This window comes from Strongylocentrotus purpuratus, unplaced genomic scaffold (assembly GCF_000002235.5).
Source record: "Strongylocentrotus purpuratus isolate Spur 01 unplaced genomic scaffold, Spur_5.0 spur5_scaffold_1, whole genome shotgun sequence".
NCBI classification, from domain to species: Eukaryota; Metazoa; Echinodermata; class Echinoidea; order Camarodonta; family Strongylocentrotidae; genus Strongylocentrotus; species Strongylocentrotus purpuratus.
In genome coordinates, this window is record NW_022145594.1 from 33,350,404 (window position 1) to 33,375,629 (window position 25,226).

Sequence of the window (25,226 nt, forward strand, 5' to 3'; positions counted from 1 at the left end):
GATCTTAATTTACCTGATGTGTCAATGGTAGGCCATGCAATGGTGGGTTGTCAATGGTAGGCCATGCAATGGTGGGTTGTGAATGGTAGGCCAATGGTGAATGGTATGTGAATGGTATGCCAATGGTGAATGGTAGATGATTAATGGTACAAAATTTGCATATTTCATATTCATATTTCAATAATGTAAATTGTACCATTCATCTACCATTGGTGATTATACAAATGAGCCTCCAAAAAATTATTATTAGGTTGAATGGTATTTCACTGGTAGATGAATGGTGCCCAATGGTACGTTGCGAGCGTAATCTCAATGGTATCCCAATGATATTTAAATGGTGTTTGTGAATGGTATCCGTATGATATTTTCAGTCGTATACTTCCGAATGGTATACCATTGAACATTTTTTTGTAAAAGAAAATACACGGTATCGTCTGCAAATAAAATATAACGCAAATTATGGGTTGAACATGACATGTGATTAATATAAATCTAAAACAAAAGGGGGCCGAGAATAGATCCTTAGGAATTCCGCAACCTATTGTTTTAACTTAGGATTCAGCTTCATTAATAATTGTTAATTGTTTACGATCAGATAAATAACTTGATAAAAGTTTTAAAGGTGTGCCCCTAATACTGTAATATTTCAATTTTTGTAAAAGAATAGAATGATTTAAAGGCTGCTTCAATTAACAATAACAGGCTGTTCATGTAAGCAAATGTAATGTACATCACAGAATTATATGAGTGGGACCACAGGCACAAAACAGCAGTTGCGGTAAAAGAGACACATATCAGATCCAAAATTACTCCAAATTGAAGAAAAAACTTAAGATCCATTTATTGTTCCTGAGGATTAGGGTATTGCAGTTTGGCAGCTTTGAAACGTTGATCATGAAGAAAAATTCGCGAAAAATAAAGCGAATCACAGAGCAAATTGTAGTTCAATAAAGTATAATAAGGGACACCTAGTTTTCACAAAGTCACTACCAGAGATACACCATTGACCATATAATTCCACCATTGAAACACCATTCACCATACACCATTGGCACACCATACCATTGACCATACAATTCCACCATTAAAACACCATTCATGAATACAGACGCCACCATTGAAACACCATTGACCATACAATTCCACCATTGAAACACCATTCACCATCATACACCATTGAAACACCATCCACCATTGGCACACAATTGAAATACCATTTAATTACCATTGACGCTACCATTCAAACACCATTGATTTACCATTATGTTTTTTTTTTTTGTAAGGGCATCAAAATCATCACCTCCACCACCACCACCACTTCTACTTCTATTCTGCTACTTGTCAAAGCCTGTTCAGCATCTATCCTGGCTGTGTATTAAAAGCTGTGCTATTGATTCTCAACCTTTTAAACACTACTGTACAAAACTCAACTAATTTTACTCAAAATAGGTACTTTAGTGACGATTGATGACACCTAAATAGCAGTAAAATATAAAAATTGTCAACTTTCCGATGTTAGAAAGTATAATAAAAAAAATTCAAATTGTGAGTCCGTCAAACTTGCCGATCAGCCGCATCGGCAAGATTATGTGCATCTGTGTGTTATGAGTGTATTGACTATTCAAATGTGCTGCCTACAGTGCAGTGCTAGATATCAATACGCATTCGCATTGACTTTCTGCCTTTGCTGGAGTTCTCAGGATCAGAAAGTCGTAGAAATTGTTCATAGAAACAATTTCCCGGGCTGGGCAGTATTTATGCTTCATACGTACGTGTGTCAGTAGCTCACTGAAGGAGTCTAAATTTGTTTCATCTTTACAGGAAACTCAGCCGCAGATTTCCCTAGAAATATAATAAGCCTGTCATATTCCTTCGTCGTTCCATCGACGGCGATGGAGGTAACGTTAGGCCGCTAGTTCTCCGGCCGGAGCTCAGCGAGGAGCTGTCTCTTGTCTCTGCCACTGAGCTGAACTACCTGTGACTGATGCATGTGCATGATGATCTGATGATACAAAACAAAACTAGTAAAGCCTAAAAGCTAAAGATACGCAGTACGTGCTACACAATTTTGATTCATGGGCTGAAATATCAGGATTAGGTAAGTTTCTTTTTGTTATCAATATCAGACAGTTATGTTTATCTAAATCCCATTTGATTTGCATATCAGGTATGCAGGCCCAAAAAATGAAATGGTTAAATTCCAACAGCATTTGAAAGATAATACTAAATAAAAATTCCCTCAATACAAGGGGGCTTGAAAATGTCTTTAAGTGGGGAAATAACAACTAATAGTTGTTGAATCGATGTAAGAGCTATAGAGCCACTAAGTCATAGTCTGATTTTCAGACCATTGTACCGAAAGGTCGTACGTTTTATGCTGCCCAAAGATTCAATCAGTTTAATTTTGGCCATTACAAGAAGTGGGTTATTGATGAAGACAAATGCTCATGTTCCTTTATAGCTCATTTTATGCATGTTGAATTACTAAAGAAGAAGAAAAGCCAGTCACTCACTCAATAGTGTCTATAAAGTGAAGTCTAGCAAGTAAACAGGTTTCCTTGCATACACGTAGTGTGAATATTAGGCCACTGCTAACGTTTAAATTTCACAGATAGGACATACATGATATATTCGTTATTCCTGCAAAGTTCTACAGAATTTGCTGCAAAAGGGACATATTGGTAGTATCTTTAAGCCAAAATTTGAATACAAATTTATTTGTACTTAAAGGGAAAGTCCACCCCCAAAATAAGTTTGTTCCGATAGAGGCAGAATAATAAGAAAATCAGGTGAGTGAAAGTTTGAGCAAATTCTGAAAGAAAATAAGAAAGTTATGAATTATTGAAGTTGTGATCAATCAAATACAAATTGGCAACTCTATGACTTATTATACGAGCTCTCCTTCATTTGCTTTGTGCATAATATTCCATAAAATCATGTTTTCTTCGTTATTGATGACGGAATAAATATTTGTTCCTTGCAGGGGGAGTATAGAAACATATTTGCAATTATTATATTTAGGGTGCATGTATGGTTAAAATTTTTCTTGAGGGAAAATGAAAATTTTAGATTTTTTTAGTACTGAGCAAATGGAAGTTGAGCTCGCATGATACGTCATAGAGTTGCCAATTTGTGTTTGATTGATCACAACTTCAAAAATCCTAACTTCCTTATTTTTAATCGGAATTTGCTCAAACTTTCACTGACTTGTTTCTCTCATTTTTCTACTCCTATTAAAACTAACTTAATTTCAGGGTGGACTTTCCCTTTAAGGAGCAACGTCTTAAGTCTAAATTAGAAATAGAATGTTCTTTATCTTTGTATTTTATTACACTATAATACATTGGCAATATAAATAATATATACAAATGTGGTTTGAACCCATGGCTTGGGAGCTATCCTTCCGGCAAATGAATGAAAAGAACTGGATAGAGACCTGGCTAACTACACGAACACAACAAGTACCAGGTAGTTGTTGATGGAGCAGCATCGGAAACCATAGATGTTGAATCAGGGGTGCCACAGGGGACTGTTTTAGGGCCACTGATGTTCCTTACATCAATGATATTGGAGAGGACATTAGCTCAACCATCAAGCTCTTTGCCGATGATTGCCTCCTGTTCTGCAGAAAGATCGACAAAGATGAGGATGCCCAGGATCTACAGAAAGACCTTCAAAAGCTGCACAAATGGACTGATCGAAAAGTGGCAGATGCTATTCAATGCGAAGAAGTGCTACAGCATGAGAATTCATTGCAAGCAGAAACCCATCATCCATAACTAATTAACTACACCATGGGAGATGAGGTGCTCGCCGCTGTTTCCAGCCAGCCCTACTTGGGGATGGAGATCCATGAAAGACTTACATGTAGCTGGAAACATCACATCAAGGCAGTCGCAGCCAAAGCCAACAGAACAATTGGATTCATTCGAAGAAACCTCAGCCTATGCTCATCTGCCATGAAGAAACAGGCATAAACAACACTAGTCAGATCACAACTAGAATATGGGATCTATATTGGCAAAACCTGATAGAATAGCCTTGAGAAAGTTCAGAGGAGGGGGATACGCTTCATCACAGGGAATCACAGCCGGGAAGACAGCGTCACGGCTATGCAATTGGACATCGGACTCCCAACTTTACAAGAGCGACGACTGCAATCACGTCTAGCCATGATGTACAAGATCCTCCACCACCAGATAGCCATCCCTCTTCCAGATTACATCTCACAGAAAGGCAGAGCTACAAGAAGTCAACATCATCTTCGTTTCACCAGACTTGGTACATCCTCTGATTCTTACAAGTACAGCTTCTTTCCTCGCACCATGAAAGGCTGGGATGAGCTTCCTACAAATATCATTGAGCTGCCCACATTGAAGCAGTTCAAGGAAGCCATCAGCTGTGAATAGTCACAGCATCATCATTTTTACTTGCACCATAAACATGTATATAATTATGCAAAAATTCACACAAGCCGTCCACCGTCGGCAGAAGATCACCCTTGTCTAGATGCTGAACAGGCTTTGACAAGTAGCAGAATAGAAGTAGATGTCTTTGAAATAGTTATCTTAATTAATATAATGGTGCATACTCATACAGGATTATTCCGTATCAGGACAAAAATAAACCTCTGAGGACAACCACCCCCCCCCCCCCCAGGGAAATTACCCCCTAGGAAAATTACCCCCCCCCCCCCCCCCCCCCCCCCCCCCTCTCTCTCTGTTCATTAAAGGGGAAGTCCACCCTGAAAATATGTTAGTTTTAATAAAAATAGATTTTTTTTTTTAAAAGGGGGGTTAATGTCCTCTGGGGTTAATTTTCTGGGGGGTGATAGGCCAGGGGGTGATTGTCCTGAAAACGATTTATTCTAGAATTTTTGATATCTCAATAGCTTTGGTGTCTGTTTGCAATCTCTTTTACAGAATCATGGAAAATGAGAAGATCAACATGAAGGTGATTAAGATAGAGATCATAGCGCTACCGCCCTCATCAGAGGAACTAGGACTCCAGCCTGGAGATGGCTTGGCACATGGCTGCAGAGCGGACAGTGGAGCCGAAGAGGTTTGTGACGAGATCAACCAGGGAGAAGAGATACACAGAGGATACCCTACTGATTCTGTGAAAGTAGAATGTTCACAAGATGGTTGGACAGGGGCTGATGATGCCATAGAGACACAGAAGGCACAACCAACAGAAGAAGCAGATGGAAAAACTATCGCATTCATTAAAATAAAAGAAGAACCCTTTGATATTGACGACACATGGTTCATACATGTAGAAGATGAGGAAACTAGACCCCAGAAACGAAGCAAATCCAAGGGTATCAGAAAGAACTCTGGAGTCAAGCCTTTTCACTGTTCACTTTGTGACAAGAGATTTTCATCCAAAGGCAATCTTAACAAGCATCTGAGAATGATGCATTGTCAGTGTTCTATCTGTAACCAAACATTTTCCAATGACGAGACTCTGTCAAGACATGTACAAACCCACAGTAAGCCCAAACAATATGAGTGTACTCATTGTAAGAATATATTTACCAGTAGAGGTAGTCTTTATAGGCATTTGAGAATCATACATTGTAAGTGTTCTGCTTGTAACAAAGTGTTTTCCTCTGAAGATATTCTTGCAAGACATATACAAACGCACCGTAAACCAAAATCATATCCGTGCACTCTTTGTTTGAATAGCTTTACCATTAGATGTAATCTTATTAGGCATTTGAGAATCATACATTGTAAGTGTTACTGTTCTGCTTGTAACAAAGTGTTTTCCTCTGAAGATATTCTTGCAAGACATATACAAATGCACCATAAATCAAAATCAAATCCGTGCACTCTTTGTTTGAATAGATTTAGCAGCAAAGGTAATCTAAAAAAGCATTTGAGAATCATACATTGTCAGTGTTCTGCTTGTAACAAAGTGTTTTCCTCTGAAGATATTCTTGCAAGACATATACAAACGCACCATAAACCAAAATCATATCCGTGCACTCTTTGTTTGAATAGCTTTATAAGCAAAGGTAATCTAAAAAAGCATTTGAGAATCATACATTGTAAGTGTTCTGCTTGTAACAAAGTGTTTTCCTCTGAAGATATTCTTGCAAGACATATACAAACGCACCATAAACCAAAATCATATCCGTGCACTCTTTGTTTAAAAAGCTTTATCAGCAAAGGTAATCTAAAACAGCATTTGAAAAACATACATTGTCAGTGTTCTGCTTGTAACAAAGTATTTTCCTCTGAAGATATTCTTGCAAGACATATGAGAACGCACCATGGACGAAAAGCCTATGGTGAAAGTCCCCCTTCGCAAGCCGAGTTAGGAACCCAGTCGGATATATCTGTGAATAAGAGATTTCTAAGTGAGAATGGCTCTGGTCACTTAGCAAAGCATGTAAGTTCTGTTCAAGAACAATGTGGTAAGGAGAGGGATAAAGGGGAATCTGCAAGTTCTCAACAAAAGCATGGAGAAATTAATACAGACATAAAAAAGGAATGTGATGAGAAATGTGAAATTGCATCTATTCAAGATATTGGTCAGTCTTCCTTTCATGCTACAACACAGAGTTCTCAATATGAACCTCAAGGAAACCTTGCTGGAGAAAAGCTCTTTCCGTGTAGTGTTTGTAACAAAGAATCCTCCAACAGAGGAAACCTCAACAAGCATTTGAAAATGATGCACCGTCAGTGCCCTGTATGCAACCTAAAGTTTTCTCACAAAGACGTCCTTATAATACACATGAAAACCCATCAACAAGACAAACCCTTCCAATGTGGTCTTTGTAACAAAGTGTACACTACCACAACTAATCTCAATAAACATATGAAACGTGCCCACCCTGGAGAAGAAAAGCCTATATATCTGTGTTCTTATTGTAGCGAACCTTTTTCCAATGGAGACACTCTCTCAAGACATGTAAGGAGGCACCACGAAGGCAAATGCTATCAATGTTCTATTTGTAGAAGAGCGTTTTCAAGCAAAAACTGTCTCGACATACATATGAGAACCCATTCAGGAGAAAAACCATATCAATGTATGACCTGTATGAAGGAGTTTTCTCATACGAGCGGCCTCACTGTACACATAAGAAGCCACACAGGAGAAAAGCCTTACAAATGTACAAATTGTAACAAGGATTTTACCACTTGGAATAGCCTTGCTGCACATAAGAATGCACACATGGGTGAAAAGCCATATCGGTGTACAATTTGTAGCAAGGAGTTTAGCTACAAGAACAGTCTGTCTACACACATAAGATCTCATAAGGGAGGAGAGCAGCATCAGTGTTCTGTGTGTGGTATAGTTTGTGCAAATGCAACTAGCCTGTCGGTACATGGTATGAGAAGACACACGGGAGAAAAACCTCATGTGTGTTCTGTTTGTAGCATGAGATTCTTTGCAAAGGGGGATCTGAAATTGCATATGAGAACCCACACGGGGGAAAGACCCTATGCATGTTCCTTTTGCAGCAAGAGCTATGTCACAAGGAACCAGCTGAAGTTGCATGCAAGAATCCATTGGGGTGAAAAACCATTTCAATGTTCTGTTTGTAGCAAACGCTTTCATCGGAAAGGAACTCTTACAGAACATATGAAAGTCCACTCAAGTGTAAAGCCATATCACTGTTCTGTTTGTGCTAGAGGTTTTGCAAGAAGTAATGACCTTAAACGTCATATGAAATCGCACGATTCAGAAAAAAAATCCCACGTATGTCCCGTTTGCAGCCGAGTATTGACAAGACAGTGCGATTACAATCGTCATATACGAATCCACACATAGTACATATAATTATTAGCAATAGTTACGGTATTGTATGCATGTGTAATACCCCCTTCACATACACAGACTTTTCTCACGAGTCCTTATGGATCGCCATCTCGTAGTCAATCGCAAGCATCCGTAAATAACTCGCTGGTATCCGTAAATAACTCGTCACAACTCACAACAACTCGTAGACACTCTTAAGGATCCGTGAAAGGAGAGGCAAATTTTTTGACATGTCAAAAATCTTCTTACGATTGTCCACGGATTGATTTGTCCGTAAATAGCTCGTAACAATACATAACCATCCGTTAACTGCTCGCAAGAATCCGTAAATGACTCATAGCAGTTTTTTGTAACGATTTGTTACGGTTAGTTTTGTTTTGTTTACGATTTGTTTACGGATTATTGCGAGCAGTTTACGGATGGTAACGTGTGATTACGTGTTCTTTACAATTTTATTTGGGTCATTTTACGATGGCTTTACGGATTGATACAGGTTATTACCAGTATTTTACGTGTAGTTACGAGTACTTTACGAATAAATACCTACACATTACGTATGCTTACAAACTGTTATCGATTTGGGGAAGGTATAAAAGCTGCAAATTAGAAAAACTTAATTTTCAGTCGTTATTTTTTGGCTAAAATTCGTAAGGACTCATAAATACTCGTAACAACTTGTAATAATCCGTAATAAATCGCAAACAGCTCGTAATAACTCTTAAACCGGACGTAAAAGTGGCCAAATCGTATGGATCCTTTAAAGATCTGTGAGTATGTGCGATCCGTAAGGACTCGTAAGAAATATCTGTGTATGTGAAGGGGGTATAAGTTATGCATACGTAACTTTTTGTTTTGTGCGTGTATTTACATGTTCATAGATAAAATTAACAGATTTATGCCATGTAACAATTAAGTGATGTGGAAAATCTCATTTGATATAGAGGTGCTTTATATGATGTGGGGATTTTGCAATAGATAGAGAACTTTACATGTACATGAATTAGGTAATTTTCTCATCTTGCTTTTAAACTATTAGATTACAGCTTGAAATCTCTGGATTTCTTTCTTTCTCATAATATTCAAAATTGATTTCAAGCATACATTTGTACGTAGTACATGTAGTTAAATGTACATGTATACAAATCAAAACTTTATAACAAAAAAATATAATAACAAAAACAATCAGATCCCCTGGTCAAGTATATTTCACTGAGGCCCAAGACCTTAGTTGAAATAATGGCACGAGAGAGATCCTAAATTTGGATGTGAATGGAACAACGATATGCATGAAATATTTGTGACATATGAGACTGATGGTGTTTGACTGTTCATGATCTTATGCCTTGCTTATTTGGAGTCCGGGGGGGGGGGGGGGGCCTTCCATAACATTTATGTTGCCTTTGCGTCAAATGTGCTCATTTAAGACAATGGAGACGATGGGTGCCAGTGGGCAAGCAAGACTGATGGTTACATCTTTTTTATGCTCTGTACCATGCCAAAAATATAGCAAAATATTGAGTGCCGCATAAAACCTTTTTCAGCTAATTGCTAACAAATACCCAATCTTATATATTTGAAAGTCTCGCTTATTGGGATGCAAAAGTCCTGGAGACTTAATTCTCATACATGTTGAGGGCAATTAAACAGTTATTAGTTCCATCATAATCTGCCATATCTTATATCAAACATGAATATTCAAATAAAATATCATATGTATGTATTTGTATATCCATATCAAGTACAAGGGACTATTCATGTCTGATACATGACTTCAATTTTGGACCATTTTTTATAGTTGGTTTCTTTACTATACCTTTCCTTTTTTTTTTTACTGAGCCAACTAATTTTTTCATGTACGGTACACCACCAGCCTCTTCCATTAAAACATATACATGTGCTAATTTGCTGAAAGAACAAAATGACTGGAGTTTTCATTTTTGTTTTCAGTAGGCATATATTGTCTGTTGATTGATAAGGTGACATCAGAATCAGAATGTTTTCATATTTTCCCGCTTTTGTTTTTTTCATCATTATAATTTATCTTGGGATTTGATATTTTGTCTTTATTAGATCCTTCACTTTATGTACAATACAGGTATCAATATTTCTGCCTAGCCTCACGAGTTCTGTCAAATTGCTTTCTATTGATTTTTTACTCTCAATTCATGTTTGTTATATTGTTGTATTATGTGACTTGATTTGCCAAATAAAATAATAATAATAATACTATTACATTAACATCCTAGTACTGGATGCATTTGTTTTGTATTTTATTTTTCTTATACACCGTTCTCAGATAGTGCTTAGAAATTTTATAAATTTTGTTGGATTACAACTAGAATATATTTTGTATGATACATGTTCTGTAAAAATTAATTTGTGCATGTCTGTTTTGTAATAGGCAATTTAAAATAACAATATTCCATTTGGATGTGTGTGAGTGTGTTTAGAGAGAGAGAGAGAGCAAGAGAGCAGGGAGAGAGAATTTAGAAGTGAGATGGAGAGAAGGGGGGGGGGAGTGAGATGAGAGGGAGAGGGGACTGATGTGTAGGAGTGGGAACAAGTGGCAGAGAGAAAGAAGGGGGTATGTAAAGAGAGAGTGAGAGATAGAAAGGGATAATGGATTATAGAGAAAGGGAAAGGGAATATGCAGAAAACTACAAAACGGTCTAAAAGAAGTTTCAAATTCTAGAAAAGTTGCTCCCCCCCCCCCTCTCTCTCTCTTCTTAATCTCTCTCCATATGAAACAATGTACGTCCACATCTACGTCCCTTTCTTTCTTCTATCTGTACATCTATTTATCCCATCTATCTCTTCTTCTTTTGAGGAGCCCCTTTCTTCTTATCTTCTCTCTCCTACATCTCTCACCTTCACTTTGATCTTGTCTTGGGTGAAAACACGTCTACACCCGTCTTCCTCTCTTCTTTTACCATCACTCTTACTTTGTGTCTTTCACTCTGTCTCTCTCCCTCTATCTGTCTCTATCTATCTCTGTCTGTCTCTGTTTCTTTAGTCTGTCTCTGTCTCAGTTTGTCTCTCTCTCTCTTTCGTCCGTCTCTCTCTCTCTCTCTCTCTGTCCGTATCCCTCCCTCTCTCTCTCTCTCTCTCTCTATCCTTTTTTGTCTCTCTCTATCTGTCTGAGTTTGTCTCTCTCTTTCTCTCTCTTCATCTTTATCTATCTCTCTATCTATCTGTCCGTCTCAGTTTGTCTCTCTCTCTCTCTCTCTCTCTTCATCTCTGTTTCTCTCTCTCTCTCTCTCTCTGTCCTTTGATCTTAATTTAACTCATTTTGCTGGTAAATGATTTGTCAATGGTAGGCCATGCAATGGTGGGTTGTGAATGGTAGGCCAATGGTGAATGGTATGTGAATGGTATGCCAATGGTGAATGGTAGATGATTATGGTACAAAATTTGCATATATTTTCATATTCGAATTTCAATAATGTAAATTGTACCATTCATCTACCATTGGTGATTATGCAAATGAGCGTCCAAAAAATTATTATTAGGTTGAATGGTATTTCACTGGTAGATGAATGGTGCCCAATAGTACGTTGCGAGCGTAATCTCAATGGTATCCGAATGGTATTTAAATGGTGTTTAATTGTGAATGGTATCCGTATGATATTTTCAGTGGTACCTCCGAATGGTATACCATTGAACATTTTTTTGTAAAAAAAAATACACTGGTATCGTCTGCAAATAAAATATAACGCAAATTATGGGTTGAACATGACATGTCATTAATATAAATCTAAAACAAAATGGGGCCGAGAATAGATCCTTAGGAATTCCGCAACCTATTGTTTTAACATGGGATTCAGCTTCATTAATAATTAATTGTTTACGATCAGATAAATAATTTGATTAAAGTTTTAAAGGTGTGCCCCTAGCTAATACTGTAATATTTCAATTTGTGTAATAGAATAGAATGATTTATAGGCTGCTTTAATTAACAATAACTAGCTAGGCGCGCTGTTCAACTCTTCATGTAAGCAAATGTAATGTACATCACAGAGTTATATGAGTGGGACCACAGGCACAAAACAGCATAGTTACGGTAAAAGAGACACATATCAGATCCAAAATTACTCCATAAAATTGAAGAAAAAAACTTAAGATCCATCATTGTTCCTGAGGATTAGGGTATTGCAGTTTGGCAGCTTTGAAACGTTGATCATGAAGAAAAATTAGCGAAAAATAAAGCGAATCACAGAGCAAATTGTAGTTCAAAGTATAAAGGACACCTAGTTTTCACAAAGTCACTACCAGTGAAACACCATTGACCATATAATTCCACCATTGAAACGCCATTGACCATACACTTCCACCATTGAAACACCATTCACCACCATTGGCACACCAATGACCATACAATTCCACAATTGAAACACCATTCACCATACAGACGCCACCATTGAAACACCATTGACCATACAATTCCACCATTGACCATACAATTCCACCATTGAAACACCATTCACCATACAGACTCTACCATTGAAACACCATTCACCATCATACACCATTGAAACACCATTCACCATACAGAATCCACCATTGGCACACAATATTATTGAAATACCATTTACCATTGACGCTACCATTCAAACACCATTGATTTACCATTATGTTTTTTTTTATAAGGGCATCACAATCATCACCTCCACCACCATCACCACTTCTACTTCTATTCTGCTACTTGTCAAAGCCTGTTCAGCATCTATCCTGGCTGTGTATTAAAAGCTGTGCTATTGATTCTCAACCTTTTAAACACTACTGTACAAAACTCAACTAATACTCAGAATCGGTACTTTAGTGACGATTGATGACACCTAAATAGCTTTTAAATATAAAAATTGTCAACTTTCCGATGTTAGAAACAGGGGCGTCGCTAGACCTTTTTCAGTGGGGGTGTGGAGGCCAACGATTACCGACAAAAGTAGCCACCAATTACCCACAAAATTAAATTTCCAATATCTACAAAGTCAACCCTATAAACCTGGGGCCGAAGGCTAAATTGTTTTTCCTATGGACTATCTATAGTACTTGCATATGCGCAAAATGGTCATTTTCCTCGACGACATTAATATACGAATTATTTCTTAAATTTAGTCAGCATCATGGCTATATATTTTAATGCAGGCGCGGAGCTAGGATCTTATTTAAGGGAGGGGCGGTAGTGAGCAAGAGAATCACTTAAAAGCGCGCTCATAAAGAGGGTGTGGGTGATGAGCCTCCCGCGCGAAGCGCGGAAGCTTAGACGTTTCCTTAAATTATTAGAAAAAGAAGACGATTAATTGTACCGTTTTCGACTGGTAATCCTAGGCTGAATGAAGTTTTTCCCCCCCCCTCCCTCCCGCGCGAAGCGCGAAAGCTTTGACGTTTCATTAAATTATTATAAAAAAAAGAAGACGATTTGCTGTACCATTCTCGACTGTTTATCCTTTTCTGAATTCAGTATCCCCCCCCCCCCCCCGCGCGGACAGCGCGGAAGCTTTGACGTTTCATTAAATTATGAGAAAAAGCAGACGATTCGGTGTACTGTTCTCGACTCTTAATCCTAATCTGAATGAAGCTTCCCCCTCCCGCGCGAAGCACGGAAGTTTTGGTTTTATTAAATTATTAGAGAAAGAAGACGATTCGTCGTATCGTTTTCGACTCTTAATAAGCCCTATTCATCTGAATTCAGTTTCCCCCTCTCGCGCGAAGCGCGAAAGCTTTTACGTTTCCTCATATCATTAGAGAAAGAACACGATTCGTCGTACCGTTTTCGACTTTAAACAAGCCCTATTAATTTTGTCTGAATTCAGTTTCCCCCTCTCTCGCGAAGCGCGGAAGCTTTGACTTTTCCTTACATTATGAGAAAAAGCAGACGATTCGGTGTACTGTTCTGGCGACTCTTAATCCTAATCTGAATGAAGCTTCCCCCTCCCGCGCGAAGCACGGAAGTTTTGGTTTTATTAAATTATTAGAGAAAGAAGACGATTCGTCGTATCGTTTTCGACTCTTAATAAGCCTTCATCTGAATTCAGTTCCCCCCTCTCGCGCGAAGCGCGAAAGCTTTTACGTTTCCTCATATCATTAGAGAAAGAACACGATTCGTTGTACCGTTTTCGACTTTTAATAAACCCTATTAATTTTGTCTGAATTCAGTTTCCCCCTCTCGCACGAAGCGCGGAAGCTTTGACGTTTCCTTGAATTATTAGAGAAAGAACACGATTCGTTGTACCGTTTTCGACTCTAAATAAGCCCTATTAATTTTGTCTGAATTCAGTTTCCCCCTATCGCGCGAAGCGCGAAAGCTTTGACGTTTCCTTAAATTATTAGAGAAAGAAGACGATTCGTCGTTCCGTTCTCGACTCGTCTAAATGAAGTTTCCCCTTCCGCGCGAAGCGCAGAATTTTTGGCGTTTCATCACAATATTGAGAAAGGAAGACGATTCCTCGTACCGTTTTCGAATCTTATTAAGCCCTATTCACTAAATTCAGTTTACCCCTCTCGCGCGAAGCGCGAAAGCTTTGATGTTTCCTCAAATTATTAGAGAAAGATCACGATTCGTTGTACCGTTTTCGACTCTAAATGAACCCTATTAATTTTGTCTGAATTCAGTTTCCCCCTCTCGCGCGAAGCGCGGAAGCTTTGACGTTTCCTTAAATTATTAGAGAAAGAAGACGATTCGTTGTACCGTTCTCGATTCGTCTAAATGAAGTTTCCCCTTCCGCGCGAAGCGCGGAATTTTTGGCGTTTCATCACAATATAAAGAAAGGAAAATGATTCCTCGTACCGTTGTTGACTCTTTAACCTTGTTTGAATTTTGTTTCCCCGAAAATTTTAAACCTCTGATTTCTTTAGCTGATATTATAGGAAAGTGAAACTTCGAGAAAATACTGTATTGTAGAAAGTATTGTAGTTGTAGTCACTCTCGAAGTCGTCACAGCGGATAAGAAGTCGCAGTTCGTAGGGAAAAAAAACTTGTCGGCCGACCGACAATATACATCTCACCGACTTCAAACTTATGCATTGATGAGGATCGAGCAAGAATACCGACACAGCTGACCCGACACAGCAACATATTTACCCGTGTCTTTCTTGCTCCCTCGACGAGACGACTCCGCCCAACAACCCGGGCCTTTTCTCTTTTACTCCCACTCCTCCTCTCTCAGACTCTTACCTCGATCGATCCCCTCTCTCTCCTTTCACAAATAAAATGTTTAATGGATTTAAGGGAGTTGTTGTATAGAAAAAATTCAGAAGGGAACCCAGTAGTTCTTGGAGGTGATTTTAATGTTATTAGAGACAAGAACTTAGATTATTTTGGACAAGTTACAAAGAAGCAATCAAAATTCAGTAGCAAATTAGAAGAATTCATGGATGAATTTAAATTAAGAGATGTATGGAGAAATAAAAATAAAGATAAAAAACAATATACTTATAGACAAGGGAATCCATTTATGCAAAGCCGTTTGGATTATTTCATTATATCAGAGAATTTAGAACAGATAACATCCAAATGTGACATTATTCCCTCCTTAGCACCCGACCATTCAGCTGTTAATTTGGTTCTGCATGATAGAACGTCTGGACAATTTCAGGGTAAAAGGGGTTATTGGAAGTTCAATAATAGCTTGGTAAATGATAGAGACTATGTTTTAAAGATGAAGGAAGAAATACAGACTTTAAAGAACAAAATGTTATCTGAGATAAAAGACAAGAGAGTATTATGGGACTATATCAAAATGGAAATACGCAGGTTTACAACTAAATTTTCAAAGAAAAGGGCAAGGGAAAGGAAGGAAAAAATAGAAAAGCTAGAAAAAGAAATTGAAGACTTGGAAGAAAATCTACTATCAATCAATAATGTACATTATAAAGATATCCTTGAACAACTGAAAATTAAGAAACAACAACTTAGAGTATTTTATGACTATATTAATGAAGGTTTAAAAATACGATCAAGGGCCTCTTGGTATGAATGTGGAGAGAAGAATACAGCATTTTTTAAACAGCTCATGGAAGCAAATAGAAAGAAAAGTGTAATACAGAAATTAAACGTAAACGGAAAGATTGTTACTAAGGAAACAGAAATTGTCGAGGGAATAAAACAGTTTTACAGTCAGTTGTATAAAAAAATAGAAGTTGTACTAGATGGAGGTTTAGAATTTTTCCCTAGTAACATGCCAAAATTGAACGAGACCTTAAGGGGTTTAGGTGAAGAAAAGATAGTAGAAAGGGAATGTATAGAAATATTAAAAATATGAAATTAAATAAATCACCAGGAAATGATGGCTTAAGTGTAGAGTTTTATCTTAAATTTTGGCCGGTAATTGGAGATCTAATCCTTGCATCTTTTAATGAAGCCTTTAATCATGGAGAACTATCGGCCTCTCAGAGACAAGCAGTTATCACCTTGATACATAAAAAAGATAAAGATTCAGACTTTATAAAGAATTACAGACCGATTTCTCTTTTAAATGTGGATTATAAAATTTTAACAAAGATACTTTCAAAGAGATTGCAAGAAATTTTACCTGATATTGTATCTTCTGATCAACTTGGATATGTTAAGAATAGAAACATTGGAGAAGCCATAAGAATAATAGATGACATGATTTTTCATACTTCTTTTTATAAGGAAAATGCTTTTTTGATGGCCTTAGATTTTGAAAAGGCATTCGACTCTGTTTCTCATTGTTTTCTATACAAAGTCTTAAATTCATTTGGGTTTGGACCATTGTTTTGTAAATGGGTGAATATACTTTATACTAATACTGAAAGTTGTGTTATAAATGGAAACGCATCAACAGGTTATTTTAAAGTTGAAAGAGGAATTAGACAAGGAGACCCATTATCTCCATACCTGTTCATTTTATGCATTGAAATTTAGCTCATACGATTAGAAACAATCAATTGGTAAAAGGAATTTGTTTTGGAAATACAGAAATAAAGCAAGTATTATATGCTGATGATATAACACTCTTCATCAAAGATATGAGTTCAGTTAAGGAAATAGAACACGTTTTAGAAGGTTTTTTATAAAATATCAGGATTAAAGTTAAACAAGGATAAGACATATATTCTGCCCCTGGGCCCACAGGTGTCTAATAACACATTTCCGTTTGGGAAACTTGTAGATGCTGTTAAAATATTAGGTGTTTATTTTTCAGTTCATGTAGATATCAAGGAAAAAATGAATTATAAGGAAATATTGAGCAAAATTAAAAAACTACTGACGTGGTGGAAACAGCGTGACCTAACTTTAATGGGTAAAATTCAATTGATGAAAGTATATGGATACTCTAAATTGACATATGTAACATCACTAATGCCAGTTCCAGAGTGGGTATACAAAGAAATGGAAGTAATATGTTTTGATTTTTTTGTGGAGAGGTAAAGATAAAATTAAAAGAAGTACAATGATGTTAGACTATCAGCAGGGTGGGCTCAAAATGATGAATTTTAGGTTGTTTGTAAAAGCACAAAGAATAATGTGGATAAAAAGGCTTGTAACAGGAACTCATGATATCAAGTGGAAACAATACTTTAAATATTTAATGAGACCGATAGGAGGTAATTTAATATTTTATTGCAATTATTGGAGAGATACAGTGAAACTTATGTTACCTTCCTTTTATCAGAATCTTCTGAAAGCATAGATAGATATGAAAGAATATGTTAAAACAGAAGAGAGATACAAAGGGAATGAAATATTGTATAATAATAATTTTATTCAACTAGAAGGTCAAACCTTATTTGAGGAAACTTTGTTTTTGAAAAATATATATCGAATTCATCACATTTGTGAAGAAAATGGAGAATTGAAACCTGAAGCTCATTTTATAATGTTAGGTTTGAGCAGAGTGGAAATTGATAAAGTAAAACAAATTTATAACGTAGCCCCTTATGAATGGAAACAGAATGTTCAACCTTTAAGAAAAGCAATTCACACTGGCTTTAGTTTAGAATTTATTTTTTCAAAGAAAGTGTTTACATTTGAAGATTTAACTGCAAAAATGGTATATAAGAGTCAAATTAAAAAGAATGTAGAAACAAACTCGGCAGACGGCAATTTAATGACACTTTACAATATTCCAAGAAAAGAAGTAGAAAAGATATATGTTCAACCAAGGATGTGTACCTTAAGTAGTAAACTGCGAGAATTTCAGTTCAAATTATTGCATAATATTTTATATACAAATCATCATTTACATAGATTCAGGTTCCATGAAAATGGTTTGTGCTCATTTTGCAAAAATTTTGAAGAAACTTATCAACATATATTCTTTGAATGTAATACAATAAAGGAAGTCTGGGGAAATGTGGAGATAGACTTAATTTACCAATTTTGAAGAAATTATCCTGGAAAGAAATTCATATAGGAATAGATGACACTACATTTAAAACAGAGCAATTATTGAACCACATTTTAATTTTGATTAAATATATGATTTTCCACAGTAGAGAGAAGGGAAACCCTCCAAAAGCAAAAGAAATAGAATATAGATTGTTGGAAAATAGAAATGAAGAGAAAAAACTTGCAATGGAAAGAGACACACTTTCAATTCATTTAAGGAAATGGGAAGCTTTGGAAAGTTTAGAATAAATGTTTTCAGTTTTTTTTTTCTTTTTTTTTTTTTCTTTTTTTTTTCTCTCAATATACAACTTCCTGACCCTCCCTCTCTTCTCTTTTTTTTGTTTTTTGTTTTTTTTGTTTGCTCGTTCTATGTTAGAGTGTGTTTTGTATACTGCTGTACATGTTATGTGTTTAAATGTTGTGTGGGGTGGGGGGGGGGGGGTAGTAGGTGTTTTGTAGCTTTTTCCCTTTTTTATATATATATTTTTTTTTGTCTCCAAAGGAAAATGAAGAGGTGTAACTTTTGTATGTAAATGTAAAAGATCATTGGTAAATTTATAAAGACCTATGTTAAATTATTTTGTTATTTTGTATCCAATGTATTATGTTATAAATGTACAATTTTCTTTGAGAGAAACGAATAAAAACCTATGAAAAAAAAAAATCCCCCGTTTCCCTTTCACTCTTTTTTCTTCTTTTTTTCCTTTAATTTCTTTCTTTTCTTTCTTTTCCTTTCTTTCCTCTCCCCCTCTTTTTCTTTTTTTTCTCTTTCTTTCTTCTCTTTTCTTTCCTTTCTTTTCCTTTCTTTCCTTTCTCCTTTCCTTTCTTTCTTAATTTCTTTTCCTTTTCTTTATTTCCCTCTCTTTTTTTCCCTCTCTTTTTTCCCCTCTCTTTTTTTCCCTCCCCCTTTTCTCTTTTTCCCGACGGCAGCGCAATTTTACCGACAATATCCTGACAGGTGGGGGGTGTCGCCCCCCCCACACCCCTTTGGCGACGCCCCTGGTTAGAAAGTATAATAAAAAAATTCAAATTGTGAGTCCGTCAAACTTGCCGATCAGCGCAGCCGCATCGGCAAGATTATGTGCATCTGTGTGTTATGAGTGTATTGACTATTCATGTATTCAAATGTGCTGCCTATTGACTCACTATGCTTTGCTGGAGTTCTCAGGATCAGAAAGTCGGAGAAATTGTTCATAGAAACAACTTCCCGGGCTGGGCAGTAGTTATGCTTCATACGTAGATCTACGTGTGTCAGTAGCTCACTGAAGGAGTCTAAATTTGTTTCATCTTTACAGGAAACTCAGCCGCAGATTTCCCTAGAAATATAATAAGCCTGTCATGATCATATTCCTTCGTCATTCCATCGACGGCGATGGAGGTAACGTCAGGCCGCTAGTTCTCCGGCCGGAGCTCACCGAGGAGCTGTCTCTTGTCTATGCCACAGAACTACCTGTAACTGATGCATGTGTATGATGATCTGATGATACAAAACAAAACTTGTAAAGCCTAAAAGCTAAAGATACGCAATATGCTACACAATTTTGATTCATGGGCTGAAATATCAGGATTAGGTAAGTTTCTTTTTGTTATCAATATCAGTTATGTTTATCTTGCCTCGTTGTTATTCTAAATCTAAATCCCATTTGATTTGCATATCAGATATGCAGGCCCAAAAAATGAAATGGTTAAATAACAACAGCATTTGAAAGATATTAATACTAAATACAAATTCCCTCAATACAAGGGGGCTTGAAAATGTCTTTAAGTGGGGAAATAACGACTAATAGTTGTTGAAACGATTTAAGAGCTATAGAGCCAGTAAGTCATAGTCTGATTTTCAGACCATTGTACCGAAAGGTTGTACGTTTTATGCTGCCCAAAGATTCAATCAGTTTCATTTTGGCCATTACAAAAAGTGGGTTATTGATGAAGACAAATGCTCATGTTCCTTTATAGCTCATTTCATGCATGTTGTTATCAAAGAAGAAGAAAAGCCAGTCACTCACTCAATAGTGTCTGACAGTGAAGTCTAGCAAGTAAACGGGTTTCCTTGCATACCACTGCTAACGTTTAAATTTCACAGATAGGACATACATGACATATTCGTTATTCCTGCAAAGTTCTACAGAATTTGCTGCAAAAGGGACATATTGGTAGTATCTAGTTTAAGCCAAAATTTGAATACAAATTTATTTGTACTTAAAGGAACTATGTCCCATTTGCAGGCCAAAAAAATGAAAAAGTTAAATTCCAACTGCATTTGAAAGATAATACTTATTTAGAACTTCCCTAAAAAAGGTGGGGCTTGAAAATGTCTTCAAGTGGGAAAATAATGACTATTAGTTGCCAAATCGACTTTAGGGCTATAGAGCCCAAAAGTAATAGTCTTGATTTTCAGACAATTGTACCGAATGGTCATACGTTTTATGCTGCGCAAAGATTCAATCAGTTTAATCTTGGCCATCACAAGAAGTGGGTTATTGATGTAGACAAATGCTCATACACCCTTTACAACTCTTTTCATGTATGTTATTACCAAAGAAGAAGAAAAGCCAGTCAGTCACTCAATAGTGTCTGACAGTGAAGTCTAGCAAGTAAACAGGTTTTCTTGCATAATTTGAATATGAGGACACTGCTATTGTTTAAATTTCACAGATAGGACATACATGACATATTCATAATTCCTGCAAAGTTCTACAGAATTTGAGGTTGGCTGCAAAAGGGACATAGTACCTTTAAGGAGCAACGTCTTAAGTCTAAACTAGAAATAGAATGTTTTTTTATCTTTGTATTATATTACACTATAATACATTGGCAATATAAATAATATATACAAATGTGGTTTGAACCCATGTCCTGGGAGTTATCGTTCCGGCAAATGAATGAAAAGAACTGGATAGAGACTGGCTAACTACACGAACACAACGAGTACCAGGTAGTTGTTGATGGAGCAGCATCGGAAACCATAGATGTTGAATCAGGGGTGCCACAGGGGACTGTTTTAGGGCCACTGATGTTCCTTACATCAATGATATTGGAGAGGACATTAGCTCAACCATCAAGCTCTTTGCCGATGATTGCCTCCTGTTCAGAAAGATCGACAAAGATGAGGATGCCCGGGATCTACAGAAATACCTTCAAAAACTGCACAAATGGACTGAAAAGTGGCAGATGCTATTCAATGCGAAGAAGTGCTACAGCATGAGAATTCATTGCAAGCAGAAACCCATCATCCATAACTAATTAACTACACCATGGGAGATGAGGTGCTCACCGCTGTTTCCAGCCTGCCCTACTTGGGGATGAGATCCATGAAAGACTTAGCTGGAAACATCACATCAAGGCAGTCGCAGCCAAAGCCAACAGAACACTTGGATTCATTCGAAGAAACCTCAGCCTATGCTCATCTACCATGAAGAAACAGGCATACACAACACTAGTCAGATCACAACTAGAATATGGGATCCATATTGGCAAAACCTGATAGAATAGCCTTGAGAAAGTTCAGAGGAGGGGGATACGCTTCATCACAGGGAATCACAGCCGAGAAGACAGCGTCACGGCTATGCAATTGGACATCGGACTCCCAACTTTACAAGAGCGACGACTGCAATCACGTCTAGCCATGATGTACAAGATCCTCCACCACCAGATAGCCATCCCTCTTCCAGATTACATCTCACAGAAAGGCAGAGCTACAAGAAGTCAACATCATCTTCGTTTCACCAGACTTGGTACATCCTCTGATTCTTACAAGTACAACTTCTTTCCTCGCACCATGAAAGGCTGGGATGAGCTTCCTACAAATATCATTGAGCTGCCCACATTGAAGCAGTTCAAGGAAGCCATCAGCTGCGAATAGTCACAGCATCATCATTTTTACTTGCACCATAAACATGTATATGATTATGCACAAATTCACACAAGCCGTCCACCATCGGTAGAAGATCACCCTTGTCTAGATGCTGAACAGGCTTTGAAAAGTAGCAGAATAGAAGTAGATGTCTTTGAAATAGTTATCTTAATTAATATAATGGTGCATACTCATACAGGATTATTCTGTATCAGGACAAAAATAACCCTCTGAAGACAACCACCCCCCCCCCCCCTCTCTCTCTCTCTGTTCATTAAAGGGGAAGTCCACCCTGAAAATATGTTAGTTTTAATAAAATAGACTTTTTTTTAAAAGGGGGCGTAATGTCCTCTGGGGTAATTGTCCTTGGGGGTTAATTTTATGGGGGTGATTGGCCAGGGGTAATTGTCCTGAAAACGATTTATTCTAGAATTTTTGATGTCTCAATAGCTTTGGTGTCTGTTTGTAATCTCTTTTACAGAATCATGGAAAATCAGGAGACCAACATGAGGGTGATTAAGATGGAGATCATAGCGTTACCGCCCTCATCAGAGGAACTAGGATTCCAGACCGGAGAAGGCTTGGCACATGGCTGCAGAGCGGACAGTGGAGCCGAAGAGGTTTGTGACGAGATCAACCAGGGAGAAGAGATACACAGAGGATACCCTACTGATTCTGTGAAAGTAGAATGTTCACAAGATGGTTGGACAGGGGCTGATGATGCCATAGAGACACAGAAGGCACAACCAACAGAAGAAGCAGATGGGAAAACTATCAAATTCATTAAAATAAAAGAAGAACCCTTGGATATTGACGACACATGGTTCATACATGTAGAAGATGAGGAAACTAGACCCCAGAAACGAAGCAAATCCAAGGGTATCAGAAAGAACTCTGGAGTCAAGCCTTTTCACTGTTCACTTTGTGACAAGGAATTTTCATCCAGTGGCAATCTTAACAAGCATCTGAGAATGACGCATTGTCAGTGTACTGTCTGTAACCAAACATTTTCCAATAAAGAGACTCTGTCAAGACATGTACAAATTACCCACAGTAAACCCAAACCATATGAGTGTACTCATTGTAAGAATACATTTACCTGTATAGGTAATCTTAATAAGCATTTGAGAATCGTACATTGTAAGTGTTCTGCTTGTAACAAAGTGTTTTTCTCTGAAGATATTCTTGCAAAACATACATGTATACAAACCCACAGTAGACCCAAACAATATGAGTGTACTCATTGTAAGATTATATTTACCAGTAGATGTAATCTTAATAGGCATTTGAAAGTCATACATTGCCAGTGTTGGGTTTGTAACAAAGTATTTTCCTCTAAAGATATTCTTGCGAGACATATGAGAACGCACCATGGACGAAAAGCCTATGGTGAACGTCCCCCTTCTCAAGCTGAGTTAGGAACCCAGTCGGATATATCTGTGAACGAGAGATTTTTAAGTGAGAATGGCTCTGGTCACTTAGCAAACCATGTAAGTTCTGTTCAAGATCAATGTGGTAATGAGAGGGATATAGGGGAGTCTGCAAGTTCTCAACAAGAGCATGGAGAAACTAATACAGCCATCAAAAAGGAATGTGATGAGAAATATGAAACTGCATCTATTCAAGATATTGGTCAGTCTTCCTTTCATGCTATGACACAGAATTCTCAATATGAACCTCAAGGAAACCTTGCTGGAGAAAAGCTCTTTCCGTGTAGTGTTTGTAACAAAGAATTCTCCAACAGAGGAAACCTCAACAAGCATTTGAAAATGATGCACCGTCAGTGCCCTGTATGCAACCTAAAGTTTTCCCACGAAGACGTCCTTTTAAGACATATGAAAACCCATCAACAAGACAAACCCTACCAATGTGGTCTTTGTAACAAAGGGTTCATTTCCACAACTAATCTGAATAAACATATGAAACTTGCCCACCCTGGAGAAGAAAAGCCTATATATCAGTGTTCTTATTGTAGCAAACCTTTTTCCAATGGAGACACTCTCTCAAAACATGTAAGGAGGCACCACAAAGGCAAATCCTATCAATGTTCTGTTTGTATTAGAGCGTTTTCAAGCAAAAGCAATCTCGACATACATTTTATGAAAACCCATTCAGGAGAAAAGCCATATCAATGTATGACCTGTAAGAAGAGTTTTTCTTATATGAGCGGCCTCGCTGTACATGTGAGAAGACACACAGGAGAAAAGCCTTACAAATGTACGATTTGTAACAAGGATTTTACCCATTTGAATAGCCTTGCTGCACATAAGAATGCACACATGGGTGAAAAGCCATATCGGTGTACAATTTGTAGCAAGGAGTTTAGCTACAAGAATAGTCTGTCTACACACATAAGATCTCATAAGGGGGGAGAGTCGCATCAGTGTTCTGTGTGTGGTATAGTTTGTGCAAATGCGACTAGCCTGTCGGTACATAGTATGAGAAGACACACGGGAGAAAAACCTCATGTGTGTTCTGTTTGTAGCATGAGATTCTTAGCAAAGGGGGATCTGAAATTGCATATAAGAATCCACACGGGGGAAAGACCCTATGAGTGTTCTTTTTGCAGCAAGAGCTTTGTCACAAGGAACCAGCTGAAGTTACATGCAAGAACCCATTCAGGTGAAAAACCATTTCAATGTTCTGTTTGTAGCAAACGCTTTCATCGGAAAGGAATTCTTACGGTGCATATGAAAGTCCACTCAAGTGTAAAGCCATATCACTGTTCTGTTTGTGCCAGAGGATTTGCAAGAAGTTATGATGTTAAACGTCACATGAAATCGCACGATTCAGAAAAAAATCCCACGTATGTCCCGTTTGCAGCCGAGTATTGACAAGACAGTGCGATTACAATCGTCATATACGAATCCACACACAGTACAGATAATTATTAGCAATAGTTACAGTATTGTATGCATGTGTAAGTTATACATACGTAACTTTTTGTTTTGTTTCGTGTATTTACATGTCTATAGACCATGTACCATGTAACAATTAAGTGGTGCTTCTGATGTGGGGATTTTACAATAGATAGAGAACTTTACATGTACATGAATTAGGTAATTTTCTCATTTTGCTTTTAAACTATTAGATTACAGCTTGAAATATCTGGATTTCTTTCTTTCTAATAATATTCAAAATTGATTTCGAACATACATTCGTCCATAGAACATGTATGTACATGTATGCAAATCAAAACTTATATAACAAAAAAATATAAGAACAAAAACAATCAGAATCCCGTGGTCA

General features: G+C 37.3%; 1 protein-coding gene across 4 annotated transcripts; it reads left to right on the forward strand.

Annotated features, from left to right (window-relative positions):
• Nucleotides 1-1,637: 1,637 nt before the first annotated feature.
• LOC115921060 (zinc finger protein 271-like) lies at nt 1,638-24,953 on the forward strand. 4 transcript variants are annotated; one of them, XM_030978096.1, is made up of 2 exons: nt 1,638-2,098; nt 22,459-24,953. In XM_030978096.1, the coding sequence occupies exon 2, from the start codon at nt 22,463-22,465 to the stop codon at nt 24,809-24,811; it is 2,349 nt and encodes a 782-aa protein (XP_030833956.1). In that variant the 5' UTR covers nt 1,638-2,098; nt 22,459-22,462; the 3' UTR covers nt 24,812-24,953. The 4 variants fall into 4 exon arrangements, with proteins under 4 accessions (XP_030833956.1, XP_030833954.1, XP_030833955.1 ...); XM_030978094.1 differs by lacking the exon at nt 22,459-24,953 and adding an exon at nt 4,923-8,382 and having other exon boundaries at nt 1,646-2,098; XM_030978095.1 differs by lacking the exon at nt 1,638-2,098 and adding an exon at nt 19,647-19,695.
• Nucleotides 24,954-25,226: the final 273 nt, after the last annotated feature.